Raw genomic sequence first — 22,362 nt, forward strand, 5'->3', positions numbered from 1 at the left:
AAAAACAAAAACATCTTAATATCAGAAGAAGGTATGTGTACAACTATGAATAATATATCACGTGAACTTTAGAGCAGTTAATATATACGGAAAATCCACTGATTGCAGAAAATCGGAACGGTAAATGAATTGATATATCAGGGTTTAAGAATGTAACATCGATTAACTCCTTTCTTTTGTGCCTTTATTAGTTTCACATTTTAGTATCGAAACGGATTTTCGAGTTTTTGTATATGAGAAAAGTTTATACTTCATGAAGTTCACCAAAATCTTTTCAAAAGATAATGACATAATTTATTCCAGTATTACAGCACTTTTTACCTTGTATAAAAATTAATTTTGCACATAACGCGTTGTTATTGGGATGAAAAGGTCCATGTCAAAAAAAAAAAACGAAAGATGAATTAGACCCAGTCGGACCTACGAACTGCATGGCACGCTTTCAATTCCTTCCCAAATAGCAATGCTACCATTCTTTTCATCCAATGAACCAAAAATTAGATTTGTTTCATCTATCGTTTCCTTACATTGCTAATGTCAAAATTTGATAGCTTGTGATGTTAATATCTAACAATATCGAAGAATTGCCGAATTTATTGAGTTCAGCAGTTGTGAATTAAAAAATTGCCAAATTCTGTTCAATATTAAATTGCCCACCAACAAACCTCGTACAATGTTTTGAAGGATACAAAATATAATGGAACGTTCTCCGTTAAACCAAAAGAAACTAGATATTATTCTTCATCGACAGAGGGATTTCGGTGCAAGAGTGATATCCTCATCTTTATGATAACGGAAATGTCATGTTAGTTCTAAAACGAACGCTATCTATGCCTGAGTTATATTCTCACAAGTTCGGTATTTTCAGATAAGTAAGAACAAAAGGCTGTTTGATAAAATTTACATAAACTAATCAAAAATTTGATAGTATTAAGATATGTTATCAGTCTAAAGAAAACTTAATTATGGTAGACAATTCACTAATAAAGTTCGAACTATCTTTCAATTTAAGCAGGATATTCAATAGCGTTATCTTATCTTAATCGTATAGACTTGCATAAATATAACTTGCTGGGCCTAACATAATCATTCAACTATATTTTGTCATACCACCTTCTACACAATCCGAAGAGAGGAATTAGTAAAGTATGTGCAGCAAAATCAACTCAAATCAATCCACAGAAGATCTGTTATCTATGGTACGCTTCATTATGCATGAGACATTTTATATCCTAATTGAAGCAATCACCGTTTCAACAAATATTTATTCACAACGTAACTAATAACCATTATTTATATTTCTCTTTACAGAGTTTAAAAGAATTATTGATTTTGAACGAGCATGTCAGTCCAAGACAAAACAAGTTGAATATTCCAAGAAACAAAAGATATCTCACACAAATTGATATTACTATTTCACGCAATTTTAGGAAAAGCGTTCCAAACAAAGAGTGCTCAATGATCCAAGAAATATACCGTTCAGGATCTGATCCAAAAGCGGATGAAATAAAATCTAAAGTAAATTACAACAAAACACAAACGAAAAACTTTTCACAATACACTGGAGCTCAATTTAATATTATACCACAAAGTAATAGATCAAACCGAAAAAGAAGAAGAGATTTGGCAAGTCCACTTTCAACAACAGGTCGATCACTAAGAAGTAATGTTCTACGGAAACAACACGGAATCAGATGTCGAAGCATGCTTTTAAAGTTGTGATTTCTCGCAAATAATTGAAATATTAATAAGATCGTATTTTTCAAGTCATTCTTTACATGGCAAGTGCAATAAGTTTATATTTTCAGTATAATTTTTACTTTAAATTTGAAATACGAATTATTTCTCTATTTATACTATTAATCTAATGTTCAACGTTTATTCTATTTTCTTGCTCATTCTGCAAATAGCTGGATTTCATTCCATTAGAACAATACAATTTCTATAAGCTCAATTACTTTATTTATTTGTATCATTTATAAAATACTTCAACATGTAATCGATGCATAAATATATGGACTCGAAGGCCGAAACGAGGTTTTACGGGTATGAAATATGTCACAGAAGACTACCGCCACAAGGTGCGCAATTTCTATTTTTGATGACGTCAACTACGTCGAAAAAAAAAAATTGCATATAGCACACATACATTTTGGAGATATATAAAAGTATTAGCTTTCCAGCAAAAAATACAATTTTAAAGCACTGAAAATTAGAAAGCATTTGATGCAGTAGGTAATGAGTAAATCGATACTTCATAAAAAGAAATATACTAACAAGAAAGAAACATGACAGGAACTACAAAAACAAAAACATCTTAATATCAGAAGAAGCTATGTGTACAACTATGAATAATATATCACGTGATCTTTAGAGCAGTTAATATATACGGAAAATCCACTGATTGCAGAAAATCGGAACGGTAAATGAATTGATATATTAGGCTTTAAGAATGTAACATCGATTAACTCTTTTCTTTTGTGCCTTTATTAGTTTCACATTTTAGTATCGAAACGGATTTTCGAGTTTTTGTATATGAGAAAAGTTTATACTTCATGAAGTTCACCAAAATCTTTTCAAAAGATAATGACATAATTTATTCCAGTATTACAGCACTTTTTACCTTGTATAAAAATTAATTTTGCACATAACGCGTTGTTATTGGGATGAAAAGGTCCATGTCAAAAAAAAAAAACGAAAGATGAATTAGACCCAGTCGGACCTACGAACTGCATGGCACGCTTTCATTTCCTTCCCAAATAGCAATGCTACCATTCTTTTCATCCAATGAACCAAAAATAAGATTTGTTTCATCTATCGTTTCATTACATTGCTAATGTCAAAATTTGATAGTTTGTGATGTTAATATCTAACAATATCGAATAATTGTCGAATTTATTGAGTTCAGCAGTTGTGAATTAAAAAATTGTCAAATTCTGTTCAATATTAAATTGCTCACCATCAAACCTCGTACAATGTTTTGAAGGATACAAAATATAATGGAACGTTCTCCGTTAAACCAAAAGAAACTAGATATTATTCTTCATCGACAGAGGGATTTCGGTGCAAGAGTGATATCCTCATCTTTATGATAACGGAAATGTCATGTTAGTTGTAAAACGAACGCTATCTATGCCTGTGTTATATTCTCACAAGTTCGGTATTTTCAGATAAGTAAGAACAAAAGGCTGTTTGATAAAATTTACATAAACTAATCGAAAATTTGATAGTATTAAGATATGTTATCAGTCTAAAGAAAACTTAATTATGGTCGGCAATTCACTATAAAAGTTAAAACTATCTTTCAATTTATGCAGGATATTTAATAGCGTTATCTTATCTTGATCGTATAGACTTGCATAAATATAACTTGCTGGGCCTAACATAATCATTCAACTATATTTTGTCATACCACCTTCTACACAATCCAAAGAGAGGAATTAGAAAAGTATGTGCAGCAAAATCAACTCAAATCAATCCACAGAATATCTATTATCTATGGTAAGCTTCATTATGCATGAGACATTTTATATCCTAATTGAAGCAATCACCTTTTCAACAAATATTTATTCACAACGTAACTAATAACCATTATTTATATTTCTCTTTACAGAGTTTAAAAGAATTATTGATTTTGAACGAGCATGTCAGTCCAAGACAAAACAAGTTGAATATTCCAAGAAACAAAAGATATCTCACACAAATTGATATTACTATTTCACGCAATTTTAGGAAAAGCGTTCCAAACAAAGAGTGCTCAATGATCCAAGAAATATACCGTTCAGGATCTGATCCAAAAGCGGATGAAATAAAATCTAAAGTAAATTACAACAAAACACAAACGAAAAACTTTTCACAATACACTGGAGCTCAATTTAATATTATACCACAAAGTAATAGATCAAACCGAAAAAGAAGAAGAGATTTGGCAAGTCCACTTTCAACAACAGGTCGATCACTAAGAAGTAATGTTCTACGGAAACAACACGGAATCAGATGTCGAAGCATGCTTTTAAAGTTGTGATTTCTCGCAAATAATTGAAATATTAATAAGATCGTATTTTTCAAGTCATTCTTTACATGGCAAGTGCAATAAGTTTATATTTTCAGTATAATTTTTACTTTAAATTTGAAATACGAATTATTTCTCTATTTATACTATTAATCTAATGTTCAACGTTTATTCTATTTTCTTGCTTATTCAGCAAATAGCTGGATTTCATTCCATTAGAACAATACAATTTCTATAAGCTCAATTACTTTATTTATTTGTATTATTTATAAAATACTTCAACATGTAATCGATGCATAAATATATGGACTCGAAGGCCGAAACGAGGTTTTACGGGTATGAAATATGTCACAGAAGACTACCGCCACAAGGTGCGCAATTTCTATTTTTGATGACGTCAACTACGTCGAAAAAAAAAAATTGCATATAGCACACATACATTTTGGAGATATATAAAAGTATTAGCTTTCCAGCAAAAAATACAATTTTAAAGCACTGAAAATTAGAAAGCATTTGATGCAGTAGGTAATGAGTAAATCGATACTTCATAAAAAGAAATATACTAACAAGAAAGAAACATGACAGGAACTACAAAAACAAAAACATCTTAATATCAGAAGAAGCTATGTGTACAACTATGAATAATATATCACGTGATCTTTAGAGCAGTTAATATATACGGAAAATCCACTGATTGCAGAAAATCGGAACGGTAAATGAATTGATATATTAGGCTTTAAGAATGTAACATCGATTAACTCTTTTCTTTTGTGCCTTTATTAGTTTCACATTTATGTATCGAAACGGATTTTCGAGTTTTTGTACATGAGAAAAGTTTATATTTCATGAAGTTCACCAAATTCTTTTCAAAAGATAATGACATCATTTATTCCAGTATTACAGCACTTTTTACCTTGTATAAAAATTTATTTTGCACATAATGCGTTGTTATTGGGATGAAAAGGTCCATGTCAAAAAAAAAACGAAAGATGAATTAGATCCAGTCGGACCTACGAACTGCATGGCACGCTTTCAACTCCTTCCCAAATAGCAATGCTACCATTCTTTACATCCAATGAACCAAAAATAAGATTTGTTTCATCCATCGTTTCATTACATTGCTAATGTCAAAATTGATAGCTTGTGATGTTAATATCTAACAATATCGAATAATTGCCGAATTTATTGAGTTCAGCAGTTGTGAATTAAAAAATTGCCAAATTCTGTACAATATTGAATTGCTCACCGTCAAACCTCGTACAATGTTTTGAAGGATACAAAATATAATGGAACGTTCTCCGTTAAACCAAAAGAAACTAGATATTATTCTTCATCGACAGAGGGATTTCGGTGCAAGAGTGATATCCTCATCTTTATGATAACGGAAATGTCATGTTAGTTGTAAAACGAACACTATCTATGCCTGTGTTATATTCTCACAAGTTCGGTATTTTCAGATAAGTAAGAACAAAAGGCTGTTTGATAAAATTTACATAAACTAATCGAAAATTTGATAGTATTAAGATATGTTATCAGTCTAAAGAAAACTTTATTATGGTCGGCAATTCACTATAAAAGTTCGAACTATCTTTCAATTTAAGCAGGATATTCAATAGCGTTATCTTATCTTGATCGTATAGACTTGCATAAATATAACTTGCTGGGCCTAACATAATCATTCAACTATATTTTGTCATACCACCTTCTTCTATACAATCCAAAGAGAGGAATTAGTAAAGTATGTGCAGCAAAATCAACTCAAATCAATCCACAGAGGATCTATTATCTATGGTAAGCTTCATTATGCATGAGACATTTTATATCCTAATTGAAGCAATCACCTTTTCAACAAATATTTATTCACAACGAAACTAATACACATTATTTATATTTCTCTTTACAGAGTTTAAAAGAATTATTAATGTTGAACGAGCATGTCAGTCCAAGACAAAACAAGTTGAATATTCCAAGAAATAAAAGATATCTCACACAAATTGATATTAATATTTCACGCAATTTTAGGAAAAGCATTCCAAACGAAGAGTGCTTAATGATCCAAGGAAAATACCGTTCAGGATTTGATCCAAATGCGGATGAAATAGAATCTAAAGTTTATTACAACAAAACACAAACTAATAACTTTTCACAATACCCTGGAGCTCAACTTAGTATTCGACCACAAAGTAATAGATCAACCCGAAAAGGAAGAAGAGATTTAGCAAGTCCACTTTCAACAACAGGTCGATCACTAAGAAGTAATGTTCTACGGAAACAACACGGAATCAGATGTCGAAGCATGCTTTTAAAGTTGGGATTTCTCACAAATAATTGAAATATTAATAAAATCGTATTTTTCAAGTCATTCTTTACATGGCAAGTGCAATAAGTTTATATTTTCAATATAATTTTTACTTTAAATTTGAAATACGAATTCTTTCTCTATTTATACTATTAATCTAATGTTCAACGTTTATTCTATTTTCTTGCTTATTCAGCAAATAGCTGGATTTCATTCCATTAGAACAATACATTTTCTATAAGCTCAATTACTTTATTTATTTGTATCATTTATAAAATACTTCCACAAGAAATCGATGCATAAATATATGGACTCGAAGGCCGAAACGAGGTTTTACGGGTATGGAATATGTCACAGAAGACTACCGCCACAAGGTGCGCAATTTCTATTTTTGATGACGTCATCTACGTCGAAAAAAAGAATTGCATATAGCACACATACATTTTTGAGATATATAAAAGTATTAGCTTTCTAGCAAAAATACAATTTTGAAGCACTGAAAATTAGAAAGCATTTGATCCAGTAGGTAATGGGTAAATCGATATTTCATAAAAAGAAATATACTAACAAGAAAGAAACATGATAGGAACTACAAAAACAAAAAACATCTTAATAACAGAAGAAGCTATGTGTACACTTCGGGTCCAGTATAGAATAAACAAAATCATTCCAAAATTTATAAATATACATAAATGTGTTATTGTTTTCACATAGCTGCACTCTTATGCTCAGTCAGCAAATATAGTACGGTCGCCCTTTTTTTATCGCAATTCAAAAATTACAAATCTATTCATTGCTGAATAATATATCTCGTGATCTGTAGAGCAGTTAATATATACGGGAAATCTACTGATTGCAGAAAATCAGAACTGTAAATGAATTGATATAATAGGCTTTAAGAATGTAACATCGATTTACTCGATTCTCTCGTGCTTTTATTAGTTTCACGTTTATGTATCAAAGTGGATTTTGATTTTTGTACACGAAAAAAAAATATATTTCATAAAGTTCACCAAAATCTTTTCAAAAGATAATGACATAAATTATTCCAGTATTACAACACTTGTTACCTTATATAAAAAATCGTTTTGCACAAAATGCGTTATTATTGGGATGAAAAGGTCTATGTCAAAAATAAAAAAAAGATGAATTAGGCCGATTCGGGACTTACAAACTGTAAGGGACGCTTTCAACTTCTTTCCAAATAGCAATGCTAATTACTATCATTGTACTCATCCCTTCAACCAAAAACAAGATTTCTTTCATCTATTGTTTCATTACATTGCGAACGTCAAAATTTGATAGTTTGTGATTTTATTAACTAACAATATCGAATAAATGCCGAATTTGTTGAGTTCCGCAGTTGTGAATCAAAAAACTGCAAACTGCAAAATCACCAGCAAATCTCGTACAATGTTTTGAAAAATACAAAATGCAATGGAACGTTCTCCTTTAGGCCAAAAGAAACTAGGTATTATTCTTTATCGGCAGAAGGATTTTGATGCACGAATGATATCCTCATCTTTTATTAAGTCTTTATGATAACGGAAATATCATGTTAGTCCCAAAGCGAACGCTATCTATGCATGTGTTATATTCTCACAAGTTCGGTATTTTCAGATAAGTATGAACAAAAGGCTGTTTGATAAAATTTACATAAACTAATCGAAAATTTGCTAGTATTAAGATAAGTTATCAGTCAAAAGAAAAGGTAATTATGGTCGGCAATTCACTATAAAAGTTCGAATTATCTTTCAAGATATTCAATAGCGTTATCTTATCTTGATCGTATGGACTTGCATAAATATAACTTGCTGGGCCTAACATAATCATTTAACTATATTTTGTCATAACACTTTCTACACAATCCAAAGAGAGGAATTATTGAAGTATGTGCAGCAAAATCAACTCATATCAAACCACAGAAGATCTTTTATCTATTGTAAGCTTCATTATGCATGAGACATTTTACAGTATAATTAAAGGAAACACCTTTTCATCAAATATGTTTTCACAACGTAACTAATAACTATTAATTTTCTTTACAGAGTTTAAAAGAATTATTGATTTTGAACGAACATGTCAGTCCAAGACAAAACAAGTTGATTATTCCAAGAAATAAAAGGTATATCAGACAAATTGATATTAATATTCCACGCAAGTTCAAGAAATGCATTCCAAACAAAGAGTGCTCAATGATCCAAGAAATATACCGTTCAGGATCTGATTCAAAAGCGGATGAAATAAAATCTAAAGTAAATTACAACAAAACACAAACGAAAAACTTTTCACAATACACTGGAGCTCAACTTAATATTATACCACAAAGTAATAGATCAAACCGAAAAAGAAGAAGAGATTTGGCAAGTCCACTTTCAACAACAGGTCGATCACTAAGAAGTAATGTTCTACGGAAACAACACGGAATCAGATGTCGAAGCATGCTCTAAAGTTGTGATTTCTCGCAAATAATTGAAATATTAATAAAATCGTATATTTCAAGTCATTCTTTACATGGCAAGTTCAATAAGTTTATATTTTGAATATAATTTTTACTTTAAATTTGAAATACGAATTATTTCTCTATTTATACTATTAATCTAATGTTCAACGTTTATTCTATTTCCTTGCTTATTCAGCTAATAGCTGGATTTCATTCCATTAGAACAATACAATTTCTATAAGCTCAATTACTTAAATTAATTTGTATCATTTATAAAATACTTCAACAAGAAATCGATGCATAAATATATGGACTCGAAGGCCGAAACGAGGTTTTACGGGTATGAAATATGTCACAGAAGACTACCGCCACAAGGTGCGCAATTTCTATTTTTGATGACGTCATCTACATCGAAAAAAAGAATCGCATATAGCACACATACATTTTGAGATATATAAAAGTATTAGCTTTCTAGCAAAAATACAATTTTAAAGCACTGAAAATTAGAAAGCATTTGATCCAGTAGGTAATGAGTAAATCGATATTTCATGAAAAGAAATATACTAACAAGAAAGAAACATGACAGGAACTACAAAAACAAAAACATCTTAATAAGAGAAGAAGCTCTGTGTACACTTCGGGTCCAATATAGAATAAACAAAATCATTCCAAAATTCATAAATATACATAAATGTGTTATTGTTTTCACATAGCTGCACTCTTATGCTCAGTCAGTGAATATAGTACGGCCGACCCTTTTTATCGCAATTCAAAAATTACAAATCTATTCATTGCTAAATAATATATCTCGTGATCTGTAGAGCAGTTAATATATACGGGAAATCTACTGATAGCAGAAAATCGGAACTGTAAATGAATTGATATATTAGGTTTTAAGAATGTAACATCGAATAACTCGATTCTCTCGTGCTTTTATTAGTTTCACATTTATGTATCAAAGTGGATTTCGACATTTGTACACGAAAAAAGTTTATATTTCATAAAGTTCACCAAAATCTTTTCAAAAGATAATGACATAAATTATTCCAGTATTACAACACTTGTTACGTTATATGTAAATTCGTTTTGCACATAATACGTTATTATTGGGATGAAAAGGTCTTTGTCAAAAATAACGAAAGATGAATTAGACCGAGTCAGACTTACAAACTGCATGGGACGCTTTCAACTTCTTCCCAAATAGCAATGCTAATTACTACCATTCTACTCATCCCATCAACCAAAAACAAGATTTGTTTCAACTATCATTTTCTTACCTTGCGAATGTCAATATTTGATAGTTTGTGATGTTAATAACTGACAATATCGATATTTGCAATCGATATTTGCAATCCATTCAAGTGCAATAAGTTTATATTTTCATTATGATTTTTACTTTAAATTTGAAATACGAATTGTTTCTTAAATTATACTATTAATCTAATGTTTCAACGTTTATTCTATTTTCTTGCTTGTTCAACCAATAGCTCGATTTCATTCCATTAGATTGATTAGAACAATAAAATTTCTGTAAGCTCAATTAGTTTATTTATTTATATCTTATATTAAATACTTCAACAAGAAATCGATGCTCAAATATATGGACTCGAAGGCCGAAACGAGGTTGTACGGGTATGCAATCTGTCACAGTAGACTACCGCCACAAGGGGCGCAATTTTCTATTTTTGATGACGTCATCCACATCGAAAAGAAAGAATTGCATATAGCATACAGACATTTTCGAAATATATAAAAGTAATAGCTTTCTAGCAAAAAATACAATTTTGATACTATAACACAAAAAGGAACACGACATGTACTACAACAACAAAAACATCTCATTAACAGAAGAAGATATATGTACACTTCGGGTCCAATATAGATGAATAAAATCATTTCAAAATTTAAAAATATCCATAAATGTGTTATTGTTTTCACATAGCTGCATTCTAATGCTCAGTCATTGAATACAGTACGGTCGTCCCTTTTTATCGCAATTCGAAAGATACAAATCTATCTTTTGCTAAATAACATATCACGTGATCTTTAGAGCAGTTAATTAATATACAAGGAAGATCCACTGATTGCAGAAAATCGGGACTGTAAATGAATTGATATATTAAACTTCAAGAATATAACATTGATTAATTCGATTCTCTTGTGCTTTTATTAGTTTCACATTTATGTATCCAAGCGTATTTTTGAGTTTGTTAACAAGAAAAAATTTTCTATCCCATAAAGTTCACCAAAATCTTTTTAAAAGATAATGACATAATTTATTCAGTTATACAACACTTGTTACCTTATATAAAAATTAGTTTTGCACATAATGTGGTATTATTGGAATGAATAGTCTATGTCAAAATAACGATAGATGAATTAGTCCAAGTCGGACTTACAAACTGCATAGCACGTATTCTACTTCTCTCCCAAACAGCAATGCTAATACTACTGTAATTCGTATGAATGTTGTGCCTTGTCCTCTAACACGGAGAGGTATTTTTTCAATGGTAAGTCAGGTATTTGACCCATTAGGATTTGTCCAGTCATTCATTTTGCCGGCAAAACTTACTCTTCGCTAGTCGTGCGATAAAGGTTATGGGGACAATCAGCTGTTGGAAAGATTTTAGGAGAGTGTATAAAATGCCGAGAAAGATCTTCTCGTACAGGTGAGCGGTGGATGGCAGACCTTCCCAGTTGTAGATTTGTTCCTGGAAAGAAACCGTTCGAATTTACATTCGTTGACTACTTTTGCCCAATCAAGGTCAAGTTTGGTCAAAATGAATACAAGAGTTATGGATGCCGTATTAATTGCATGGTCACACGTGCTGTACATATTGAAGTTGAGAGTCTCTTGATCTTCAAGCGTTTTCCGATTCACAGACAGACGCTCGCGACCTATTCACATATTTTCGGATAATGGTACAAATTTTATAGGCGGAGAGAAGGAGTTGAGAGATGGAATTAGAAACTGGAATCAACATGTAATAGACGAATCGTTATCACAAAAAGGAATTCAATGGCACTTCTCACCTCCATTGGCCAGTCATCAATCAGGTGTCGTGGAGAGATTAGTTCGAGAAGTCAAGAAAACATTACGTGCTATCACTGATAGTCGATCATTTACAGATTATTCATTGTGGTCCTTCTTAACTGGCGTTAGAGAAATATTAAACGATGGACCATTCACACCACTAAGTGATGATCCTACGGACTTAAATGTTTTGACACCAAATTCAATTCTAATTGCCAAACTTGATCCATCACTGCCTTCAGACAAATTTATGAAGACCGATGAATATAGAACAACATGGCGATATTCACAAAGGCTTCTAGGTTTATTCTGGGATAGATGGAGGAAAGAACATTTGCCTCTGCTACAAGAACTACAAAAATGGCACTCTACACAAAGAAATCTGCAAGTTGGCGATTTGGTGTTGATGATTGATGATAGTTCCCCTCGCAATCATTGGCCGAAAGCTATTGTTGATGAGAAATACCCTGACAAGCATGGTATTGTTCGAAGGTCCGTACTGCAAATAGTGAAATGCACATACACACATATTGTACGAAATGCACCTATTTACAACACACATAGAATTTGACGCATTGTATATAACACGGAAAGAATTAATCTTGCACCACATTCCTAACTTTTTTCTTAGGGATTCTCGTTTACCATATTTACGAGGATCCAATGGTGCTCATTCTTTCAGATTAGGTATTTCTGATTATTTTTTGCGTGTTCCACACATTGTGTTGTTTGAACATTTCACTTTGAAAATTACACAAAATGCTTTTTATTTTCTCTAATTTTGGCCCGGTATGTAAGAAATGTTTCCCCGTTAATTATGAGCACTCGGTTGTGTCCCAGAAAAGTGTTTCGCAATATCTATTTTTTGCAATCCTGCCATTCTTGCGATAATCGTTCAATTTAATAGGTGTAGTACATTCATATTCGGTTAAATAAAGTGATTAATATCCAAAATTTGATATTAATAATTAATTCCATGTATTATTCCCAATGGTTAATACATGAGGAGTCCCAAACATATATTTTATTGAGCCAATTTGGTTGTATATTCTGACCAATAATTTGGCATTTGTAAATTCTCGCCGATTTCTTCTTTTTGTGGTTTTAGTGAGCGAACCTCTGTTCCTTAAGCTCCGGAATCTGTCAATTTGTAAGTCGTATTTTTCATGTTTGTTTTATTTATTTAGCTAGGAGTGATGATCATAAATTAGATTAAATTGTGTGTAATACTGGAATAAACTGACTCACTGATGTTCATTACTACTGCGATAATGCAATAAAGTTAAAGCAACAAATGTTAGATGCACTATTTGGGATCGGTCTTTTTCAGTATTTCTGGTGTTACTCGCACATTGGATCACACGATATCACTCCACATCATAGTTCGGTGATAGCACCGTTAATTACCTACACCGAGGGTTCGACGGTGATGCCAAAAGGTCGCGTGAAGCCAAGATGGTAATTTCAAATAGAGAAAAGAGTACAACTAACTTTGTGTTCAATCTCAGTGTCTATGGAAGAGTTCCCAAACTGGGGTCCGTGATGACTGCAACGATAATAAAAAGTTTGTAACATACATTTTAACGTATATTCACTGTAACATCATATAGACGTTATGTAAACGTGATAAGTTCACGCGATCGTAATTGTTACAAAAACTTAACAATAGGAGTGAAAAAGTTGTTTTAAAACGATCCTTGCTCTAGAATCGTAACAGTATAGAATCGTTGCCGTAGAGTCAGATCTACGAGTTTGCTTGTCACAAATTGCTCTGAGAGTTGATAAATTGTGTAGTGAAAAGCAAACTCATCCATTACATTTATGTAGTTTGTGATATGGGTGAAGCATAATTTTTCCTCGTTTGTTAGGCACAGAAATTGATACGGAATAGGATGGGGTTCGTAAAAAATAGTACTCACAAACAACAGAACAGGGGTCCGCGCCCGAAGCGTTTGAGAAACTTCGCTCTACAGTATATTTACCAGTGGCAAATGTATATCATGGCCACGCGAAATTTTCGCGATTTGACTGATCCAGATAGCAATTTTCACTGGTCGCGGGACATATAGAACAAAATCGATGGCAAAACAAAATCTCTCGTTTTTTATTTTAGTCTTATTTAAACATTCTCCTGCATTCAATGGATCGCAGGCCTATATGTTAACTGCTCTAAAATAATCTCTTCATGTACCAGGTCTGTTACAGACATCGGCGATCATGGCCTTCCATTCCAATCTGTTGTTAGTTCTCCTGATGAGTTCATTGTTGGAGGATTCTTTCTTCGTTACGTAATTATTCAGACTGTCGGTGTGTTTTGTGCGTTGTCTTCCCCTACTTTTGGTACCACAAATCTTTCCACACAGTATTTGCTTTTTTATCCCATTTGCTCTGTTTATGTGCCCAAAAAATTGTAGTTGTCTTTTCCTGATGGTTTGAATTAGGGATCTTTTGTACCCGGCCATTTCCATTACTTCTTCGTTTGACTTTTTTTCCATCCACGATATTCTCATAATTCGTCTGATATACCACATTTCTGCTGCTTCAAGTCTTCTTTTGAGGTCTTTTGTCAGCGTCCAACATTCACATCCGTACAGAAGAATGAACCATATGTAGGCTTTTAGAGTCTTGGTTTTGATACTTAGTTTTATATTTCTGTTGATGAAGATGGGTTTCATCTTGTTGAATGTGTCTTTTGACATAGCGATTCTCTTCTGGATTTCAGTCTTGCATCGGGCATCCGGAGTTATTGTGAATCCCAAATATTGGAAGGTGCTAACTTGTTTAATTTTTTCCTTTTGCATAATATGTTACATACAGGCATGTCTGGTTGTTTTGAGATTACCATGCACTCGGTCTTCTTTGCATTCGGTTGGAGTCCTTTGTTTTCACTCTCGATTGTTACTGTTGTGAGGATATTTTGTAGTTTTTTTTCCGAGTCGGCAATTAGCACTGTGTCATCCGCGTATCTGAGGTTGTTTATGTTGCGACCACCTACTTTAACACCTTCAAGATGCTCTATGTTCCGTAGGGTCATTTCGCTGTAGATATTGAAGAGGTCTGGAGAGAAAACGCAGCCCTGTCTCACTCCTCTACAAATCGGTCTATACTCACTGTAGTCGTTATCGACCCTTATTGCAGCTTCTTGTTCCCAGTACAAGTTTCTGATCACTCTAAGGTCTTTTCCATCGCAGTTATGTCTTAGTAAAATGTCAAACAGGTCGGAGTGTCTTACTTTGTCGAATGCCTTGGAGTAGTCAATGAAACAGAGGTACAAGTCTTTTTGTACCTCAATCGTCCTTTCCATGAGGGTCCTCAAGGCAAAGATAGCATTTCTGGTACCTTTATTTGCTATAAATCCAAATTGGGTTTCAGATATTTCAGGAAGGATTTTATTTCTCATTCTGTTCATCAGCACGCGCAACATGACTTTTGTGAGATGGCTCATGAGGTTAATTGTGCGGTGTTGGTCGCATTCGGCTGTGCCTCTTTTTTGGGGTATTGGAATATATACAGACTTTTTGAGGTCTCTTGGGATTTCACCTGTAGCGTGGATAGTGTTGAGAAGTTTTGTTACTTCTTCGATTCCAAACTCACCTAGAGCTGTTATCATTTCGAGTGGAATGTCATCGGGTCCTGTAGCCTTTCCCTTTTTCATCTTTTTGAGGGCTTTGTGGACTTCCTCCTCCTATGTGGGCCTTCATCATCATTACTGATGGTGGGTGGTGGCCCTCTATCATCGTGATACAACTCTGTGATGTATTCTGACACCTGTTAAGGATGTCTTCCTTTTCCATAAGAATATAAAAATAATATAATCACGTAAAATATTGTTATAAATACCATTGTTCATTATTGTCAGTCATCGACTCCGAGCGAGCAAAAGTATAATTTATCCTCTATAGATACAAAAATCATATTTCCCGTCACCTGATTGTATTTACATTGGAAACTAAAATTCAAAAGCAACCACATATAACAAAATACGTACGGTAATATTCACCGGAGAAATACAATTCATAAATTACATTTATAAGCAAATGAAAGGAGGCCATAATGAATGAGTTTTTGTAATCTTTTTCTTAGATTGAAAATACTGGATGGTAGGTATTTATTTGAAAATTATTTTTTTGCCCGTTAATCGTTCTTGGGCTTACACAAGAATGAAATGGAATGATGGAATGATGGAATTTTTCAAGTAACTTTCATTTCTTCTATGACAACTATTTGAAATATTTAATATTGAGCGCATTTAGTTTAAAATAAATGAATGTGGAGTATTGAAAACCTGTGCAATATGCCAATGTATCTACGCCTATTTACTTGCTTGACAGATGCCTTTATTTGACGTTTCATATTGTGTGTCATTGTCCAGAACAAGATCATAATCCTATTTTGTGACGTCCCACTTTACTCGTAGATTGCGCTCGATTGCTCTTAAGGAGATGACTCACCTAGTTATGGGATACTGAAGGTCAGTAAAATCGATATAGATGTTCGAGTGTCCGCGGTATTATCAAAATTATTGTGGATGTTACGTGGTTCGTCATTCGTGGATTACTGTCGAAGCGAACATTGAAAATTATCCTTCATATATACGTCATTCGTAAGCAAAATAGGAGGAATTAATTCGGGTATTCCAGGTTGACTCAGTAAAAAAAATTCTGAGGTTTTTGGTAATTAACCTTTAGTGGATAAACTATCATTTTTTTAAACTCTTTTCCATTGAATTGTAGCATTGAATTGAAATGTAATTTTGACCAATAATGTTTGTCTTTACCTGATAAATTGTGACTATTTTCCGTTAATCAGTAACCTGAGTGTTATTTTCATCAAATATTTAATTGATCAAATATATAATTAGAATGACATCGTGCCAAAAACTGCTTAATGTTATCATTCGGTTATTGCTTCATAGAGTAGAGTAAATCATTCTGTAACATCTTCTTCTGCAACATTCTTTTCTTATTTTTATTGATTTTTTTATGACCTCATAGTGATCATAAAATGATGTTGACGACCGAGAGTTATACCGATACACAAGTTATTTTTTCTCATCATTTTAATATATTAAACGTTGTAAAAATTAAGCATTTAAAACAAGAAATAAAAAATAATATTCAACACGACCGACTGCTTTCAAAGAAAACTTTCTGTTCAATTGTATTGTGTCATACAATTTCTGTTCCAGCGAAATGATGTAATACATTACTTAGACATAACGATAAATTAATGAGAGAAAAACAATGCAAATGCTTCAGATCGCATTAGGCTTATAGGATTAACAAAAAATACCATACTCGTTTCACTTTGGTATACAGAATTGGCACCGTAGCATTAAGTTGAGGTGATTTGTTTGAACCAAAGATTTGATTTTTGTATTAAATTCGTGGAATATATGTAGGGTGTTCATAAAGTTTTCAAATTTTATTTAAAATTTCAAAGGGAATTGATCGATATCATATATTGTTTTGGCACTCACAGATGCATTAAATGAAATTAAAATGCCTAAACAATTACGGATTATAAAGTAACAAGCCTGGTTAAGATGAATTGAAAACTGCCCTCATTACGAAATTCAAATTGCAAGCTACTTTATGCACACCCTGTATATATACATAATATATTCGTATTTACGATGTTGAACTCAAACATTGCATTTTGAACTTAACCCACAACTATAACTGAATAAATTTTTACAGCTTCAAGATGACAAAATGATTTTCATATCTTTATATAAATAATACCATGGGCATATTCTTGCTCTCCAATCTTTATAGCAAGCCAACATACATAGGAGATTGACAATCACGTTTGCGTTGTAAGCCAGTGATGTCACTAAAGATTCTGTCACGCCTGAATGAATGTTGGCAAGTTCTTCGTGATAATGGAACTGCGCAAAAAAGCTGATCAAAAACGCTATAACATCAGATACTGAGCATATTATGGATACACACAAACATCTTACGACGTATGCCCGGAGATGTGCTCTCGCCCGCCTGTTTCGACGTTCCATGAGTGTACGTACTGTCGTGCGTCTTCGCAATTCCTTGAAACGCACGCTTCCAAATTTAGCCGAAATTTTTCTAACGCTCTTTGATGTTGAGTTTTTAGCTTGTGTAATTGATAGATGCCGCTTGCTGGAATTTGAAGTAACTTCATTTGAGCACGCATTTTGAGGACGATCTCTAAATGTAGAATCGCGATTTTCATCATTTCGTACATTTAAATTTGCTCGATGTGATTCCATTCCACATTCGTCTTCTACTTTTAAAATTTCACATTTAAGTTTGTCTCCACATGTATCTGATTTGTTCAAAATGTTTCCGTTGTTATCAGAAGACGAGACTTGAACACTGAAACTGTGCCGGGTTTGTTGCGAAATATCGTCCCCTTCCTCAAATCTACATATCTTCATTGACAACCCGGAAGTGGCATCATCATCAAAAACGGAGCTCTCGCATTTGTCGTCCGTGGGTAACCCTAACCCAGATCCGGATGAAAGACGAACTACCACTGATTCTTCACCTTCTACTGTTGTATCGTAAGTACTGCCTGATTTTCTGCTACGTCCGAACGAGTAGTTGCTAGAGCAATCATCCCTTAATGATAAATTGGAACTTGGAGTCTTGTGAAGTCGATCTTGCTTTTGCCTTTGCTTAAATATAGGATAAGCAAATAGAATTTGAAGAGAAATCTGAAAATAAGTATTAACATTTACATACAAATTTGATCTAAAAATTATATTGTTTAATTTTAAAATTCGGTTTTTTCATAATATATTTTCTAAGTATAAACATTCATTTTCAAAGTGTATAATTGTATTTTGTTTTATTTAGGACGCGGCAGTCTTGAGAGACTAAAAACTTCACTCTCAAGTACAATTACATCATTATTCGAGTACTGAGGGCAGATTCAAAAACAACAATGAGGTGCTTAAGGGTACTTAGGGATAAAATATATAGCCGTTGTTTTTACCTCTGAGCAAGAAAACGCTGACAAGAAGTGTTCTTTCTTTTGTGTCACTGAAGTTTAGGTAGAAAATTTATGATTTTTTTTGTTATATTGCTAACCACTAAAAATTGATGCTGACAAGTTCACGATTTTGCCTTATAATTTAGTGAATTTAAACGTCGATGAAAGACAAGTGTGGCCCTATCTACTATTGACCTCCGATTAATTGGTTTCCATTTTATGAGCACTTTAGCAGATACAAACCTGAAAGTATAAAAATCCCATGGTAACAGCTAAATGAAGGCCCAGATAAACATCTTTTCTTTGAAAGCCGCATTCGAGAGGAACAATTCCATAAGCTGCGTAATCAATCTCGTAGCTGTCTAAAGTAATCGTCTGAAATACAGACGATTTTCAGATTGTCAATTTTTAATGATAAAATAGCACCGAGAATCAATTTTTGTACAATCGCACAGCATTGATATTTAATACGAGGAAGTTACAGTATTATTTATCTAAAAAAAATTTCAATATTATTGGGTGAAAGGAATTTGATTACCATGGCTAAAAAAATTACATTCGCAATCGAATACAGTGATGTAAAGCGGGCTTTGTTTGTTCGAAAACACTGGAGATAGCGGCAGTGAAGGTATTCTTTAGTCAACAGATTGTTACGTCCACGAGTTTTCTTCGAAACCTGATAAATCAGTGATTATCTGTGATTCCACGAACTACCCTCATTTTAAGTATAATGTAGGCTCTGGATTTTGAGGATTCCGGGGGTGTAAGGAGAACATTTTTGGCTGGATTTTGGTATTCAAAGGATTACATTCGGATCAGCCATTTGTCAATTTAAAATATTGAAAATGAAATGTTTACTTACCGAATTATCTAAAGAATACATCCTATGTATCTTTTGAATTTGAGGCAAAAAAAATAATACTGTAATTGAAAATACTGCAAATATGATTGTCGCCAGGACTGACCAACTAAATCTGATCAGACACGGTTTTGCCAAATGTTTCAGGACTGGATGTGCGTAAAATGCTCGTTGGCGTATCCATAAAAATCCATATAAGCAAAACGCACTAATGATGTAAAATAAACCACTGACGATGTGTCGAACACACTGCACATAAGCAGATGTAGTGTTATTATCCGAATACGCCCAAAGATCCATGGTTACGTGGATAAGCACCATTGAGCTCATTAAAACTGTCAATGACGTCATCGCCACACGAGCATACATTTGATATCGGTGTCGATGCAGGCTACCAGTTTTACGACAATTTGACATTTTATCTTCGTAAGACGTTGTGCTCGGCTCGTCTGGGGCTCGTTGAGCAGACATTTTTGGTGGTTCCCTGCATATCTTAAACATAGTCAGATATGGTCGCAAAAGAAAGAATGCGAACGAAACAAAGATATATATTGCAAAAACGACATATATGCTCTCGATTATTCTGTAGGTTCCTGGTAGTATGGTGAGAACTTTAATGTTGGATGTTCCATTCTTGATTTTAATTGCAAAATCCATGACAACATTCATCCACCCTAATTAAATATATTTATTATATTCTAAACATCTAATGACAATTATTTGAAAAAAAAAATACATCGTATGTATAAAAGAAAGTAGTTTATCGAACAGAAAATATAATACATTTATTAACTTTTTTGAAAATACGTACGAAATAAAACGTTCACAATTTTATGAAATTTTATCATATTTTAAACTGATGCACACTGTGCCTATATTGGTCTGTAGATGAGATGTCTCTGCCGATACGAGGACCAGCTAGGAGTTAGATACAACGAGCATGGTATAGTAACATCTCAATAAGTCTTCATGATGCTGCCATTTGTGATCATCCATAGTCGTTTTAATAAATAGAAATATTTCGAAACCTTCAAAAACTATAGTGTAAAGATAACTTTTAATTACTTTTTGTTGCATTGAATTCGTTTTTAACTCGAGGCACGAGGAGTACGAGGGGCATTGAAATTTGGTTCATTTTTGCTTTTCACACCATAAATATACTGCACGGACATTTGAAGAGTCCTGATTACGCTAGTGTAACAAAAACCTCAGTCTACTTTCATGCACTATATGTCCTAATAAACGTCTCAAATCATATAAAACCATTCTCATAATTAGGCGTTACCACAATATTGTAGTAAAAATTCCAGCAATTGTCCCAAATTATTTAGGATTTATACACAATCGAATACAATCAAACATTTTATAATTAAATTAAAATACCAAGAGATCTTGGTAGTGGCAATCATGCAGTGTTGAAACAGCTTTATCCGACTTAATTTCTGAATATGAATTTAACCGCATTTTCTAACAGTACTTCTACAGAGTATACGATCAGAGACGTGTGACAGCTGTTCGATCTTGCAAATTATTTCTACAAATATTAATTTTTCCAGATCATTTACGCTACTAATCCATGATGTGAAAGGAATTCCTAGGTCAAAGCAAGGCGGAAAATGTTAACTTCCATAAATCCAGCTGCTGAGTGTGGGCCAATGATTTATTGTGAATGAGTGATTTCATCTGTGGCTTCCATTTTGCAAAACAACTTACCACAACGATACCACACTATTTCACTTAGATTTTTTCTAGTATTACGCCAAGGATATGATTACACAAATAGTTGACAAATTATACAAAATAAGGACCTGTTATATTTACTAAGCAGTAAAGTTCAAGAGCTATCGTATACGATATTTAATTGAATGGTTTGGCTGTTTGAGAGCAATTTCATACGCATTGTTCTCATGTGTACTAAAATGAATCGAAATATTTGATAATACACTTCATTGTTTCTGATTGTTCTCTAATTATAAAAAGATATACTAGCTGGAATTTACACTAATCAACTGAGGCGTACTCTTACTAAAAACCTTTTCCATTTTCCAAATATTAGTCCATATGCTTCGCCAAATAAAAGGTGTTTGCGCCGCAATGAAAATTCTATATCTCGTCGTTTAAGCTTCTCTATATTTACCCAGGCGTATAGAGCAATCTTTTGCCAGCCTTTAAACACTCTTGGAACTCGTTAACTCGCCAATGCTACGATAAAAAATGGCACTTTAACGATCGGGGCTTCCGTATATGAATCTCGTCGTAAAAATTTAAAAATTAATACGCAGACTTTCAGACGAGATAATATTTATAGCCATAGAATTATAGATCCTTATTGATATATAGAATCGCCAACAAGACTCCCATAACTCAAATTCATATTAGAAATACCGCAAGTACGCAAATATTCAAATCAACCAACAATATTGATTGAAACAAATAAAAAAATTTTAAGACAGTGGCTAAAATTATAGCATTTTAGATTGGTCGCTTCGTCCAAGCGCACACCATCATATTAGACCCTATACTAGTATGCTTGGAGACAACTTGCACTAAATCGATAAAAATCTATAATTGCCTTTTCCCACCGCGTAATCAAATTAACGCTATACATTTTTCATAACATTTCAAACGAGAATAGCTCACTACACAACCCATATACAGACATAGACCACGAACCTGATATGCTGCTACCGATAAAATCTATTGACTAACTAATGAGGAATACCAAGCCAAGCCTAAACTACCT

At 33.0% G+C, this 22,362-nt stretch overlaps 7 protein-coding genes across 7 annotated transcripts; 5 read left to right on the forward strand and 2 right to left on the reverse strand.

Annotated features, from left to right (window-relative positions):
* The first annotated feature begins 295 nt into the window (after positions 1-295).
* On the forward strand, positions 296-3,034 carry LOC120347725 (uncharacterized). Its single transcript, XM_039417791.2, has 2 exons — positions 296-1,199; positions 1,312-3,034. The coding sequence occupies exons 1-2, from the start codon at positions 1,149-1,151 to the stop codon at positions 1,720-1,722; spliced, it is 462 nt and encodes a 153-aa protein (XP_039273725.2). The 5' UTR covers positions 296-1,148; the 3' UTR covers positions 1,723-3,034.
* A 352-nt stretch (positions 3,035-3,386) lies between these two features.
* On the forward strand, positions 3,387-5,265 carry LOC120347541 (uncharacterized). The gene is made up of 2 exons (XM_039417561.2): positions 3,387-3,501; positions 3,614-5,265. The coding sequence occupies exons 1-2, from the start codon at positions 3,451-3,453 to the stop codon at positions 4,022-4,024; spliced, it is 462 nt and encodes a 153-aa protein (XP_039273495.2). The 5' UTR covers positions 3,387-3,450; the 3' UTR covers positions 4,025-5,265.
* Positions 5,266-5,689: 424 nt separating this feature from the next.
* On the forward strand, positions 5,690-7,971 carry LOC120347542 (uncharacterized). Its single transcript, XM_078118092.1, has 2 exons — positions 5,690-5,803; positions 5,916-7,971. The coding sequence occupies exons 1-2, from the start codon at positions 5,753-5,755 to the stop codon at positions 6,342-6,344; spliced, it is 480 nt and encodes a 159-aa protein (XP_077974218.1). The 5' UTR covers positions 5,690-5,752; the 3' UTR covers positions 6,345-7,971.
* Positions 7,972-8,117: 146 nt separating this feature from the next.
* Positions 8,118-9,987, forward strand: LOC120347685 (uncharacterized). The gene is made up of 2 exons (XM_039417748.2): positions 8,118-8,253; positions 8,360-9,987. The coding sequence occupies exons 1-2, from the start codon at positions 8,203-8,205 to the stop codon at positions 8,759-8,761; spliced, it is 453 nt and encodes a 150-aa protein (XP_039273682.2). The 5' UTR covers positions 8,118-8,202; the 3' UTR covers positions 8,762-9,987.
* A 1,447-nt stretch (positions 9,988-11,434) lies between these two features.
* LOC144429829 (uncharacterized) lies at positions 11,435-12,359 on the forward strand. The gene is made up of 2 exons (XM_078118045.1): positions 11,435-11,558; positions 11,692-12,359. The coding sequence occupies exons 1-2, from the start codon at positions 11,435-11,437 to the stop codon at positions 12,357-12,359; spliced, it is 792 nt and encodes a 263-aa protein (XP_077974171.1).
* A 1,612-nt stretch (positions 12,360-13,971) lies between these two features.
* LOC144429830 (uncharacterized) lies at positions 13,972-14,487 on the reverse strand. Its single transcript, XM_078118046.1, has one exon. It carries the CDS (start codon positions 14,485-14,487, stop codon positions 13,972-13,974), a length of 516 nt encoding a protein of 171 aa, XP_077974172.1.
* Positions 14,488-16,791: 2,304 nt separating this feature from the next.
* LOC120347464 (uncharacterized) lies at positions 16,792-20,321 on the reverse strand. Its single transcript, XM_039417459.2, has 3 exons — positions 19,623-20,321; positions 19,004-19,135; positions 16,792-18,482 (listed from the first exon to the last, which is right to left on the reverse strand). The coding sequence occupies exons 1-3, from the start codon at positions 20,286-20,288 to the stop codon at positions 17,490-17,492; spliced, it is 1,791 nt and encodes a 596-aa protein (XP_039273393.2). The 5' UTR covers positions 20,289-20,321; the 3' UTR covers positions 16,792-17,489.
* Positions 20,322-22,362: the final 2,041 nt, after the last annotated feature.

The sequence above is a fragment of the Styela clava genome, chromosome 11 (genome assembly GCF_964204865.1).
Source record: "Styela clava chromosome 11, kaStyClav1.hap1.2, whole genome shotgun sequence".
Lineage (NCBI taxonomy): Eukaryota > Metazoa > Chordata > Ascidiacea > Stolidobranchia > Styelidae > Styela > Styela clava.

Bases quoted from the DNA above. Each gene is read 5' to 3' on its own strand.
- LOC120347725 (XM_039417791.2), top strand. From the start codon at position 1,149: ATGTGCAGCAAAATCAACTCAAATCAATCCACAGAAGATCTGTTATCT. The intron at 1,200-1,311 runs GTACGCTTCATT...TTCTCTTTACAG, and splicing joins CAGAAGATCTGTTATCTATG to AGTTTAAAAGAATTATTGAT.
- LOC120347541 (XM_039417561.2), top strand. From the start codon at position 3,451: ATGTGCAGCAAAATCAACTCAAATCAATCCACAGAATATCTATTATCT. The intron at 3,502-3,613 runs GTAAGCTTCATT...TTCTCTTTACAG, and splicing joins CAGAATATCTATTATCTATG to AGTTTAAAAGAATTATTGAT.
- LOC144429830 (XM_078118046.1), bottom strand. From the start codon at position 14,487: ATGTCAAAAGACACATTCAACAAGATGAAACCCATCTTCATCAACAGA.
- LOC120347464 (XM_039417459.2), bottom strand. From the start codon at position 20,288: ATGAATGTTGTCATGGATTTTGCAATTAAAATCAAGAATGGAACATCC. The intron at 19,136-19,622 runs GTAAGTAAACAT...TCTGTATTTCAG, and splicing joins TGTATTCTTTAGATAATTCG to ACGATTACTTTAGACAGCTA. The intron at 18,483-19,003 runs GTTTGTATCTGC...ACTTATTTTCAG, and splicing joins TGGGATTTTTATACTTTCAG to ATTTCTCTTCAAATTCTATT.
- LOC120347685 (XM_039417748.2), top strand. From the start codon at position 8,203: ATGTGCAGCAAAATCAACTCATATCAAACCACAGAAGATCTTTTATCT. The intron at 8,254-8,359 runs GTAAGCTTCATT...TTTTCTTTACAG, and splicing joins CAGAAGATCTTTTATCTATT to AGTTTAAAAGAATTATTGAT.
- LOC120347542 (XM_078118092.1), top strand. From the start codon at position 5,753: ATGTGCAGCAAAATCAACTCAAATCAATCCACAGAGGATCTATTATCT. The intron at 5,804-5,915 runs GTAAGCTTCATT...TTCTCTTTACAG, and splicing joins CAGAGGATCTATTATCTATG to AGTTTAAAAGAATTATTAAT.
- LOC144429829 (XM_078118045.1), top strand. From the start codon at position 11,435: ATGGCAGACCTTCCCAGTTGTAGATTTGTTCCTGGAAAGAAACCGTTC. The intron at 11,559-11,691 runs GTATTAATTGCA...CAAATTTTATAG, and splicing joins ATACAAGAGTTATGGATGCC to GCGGAGAGAAGGAGTTGAGA.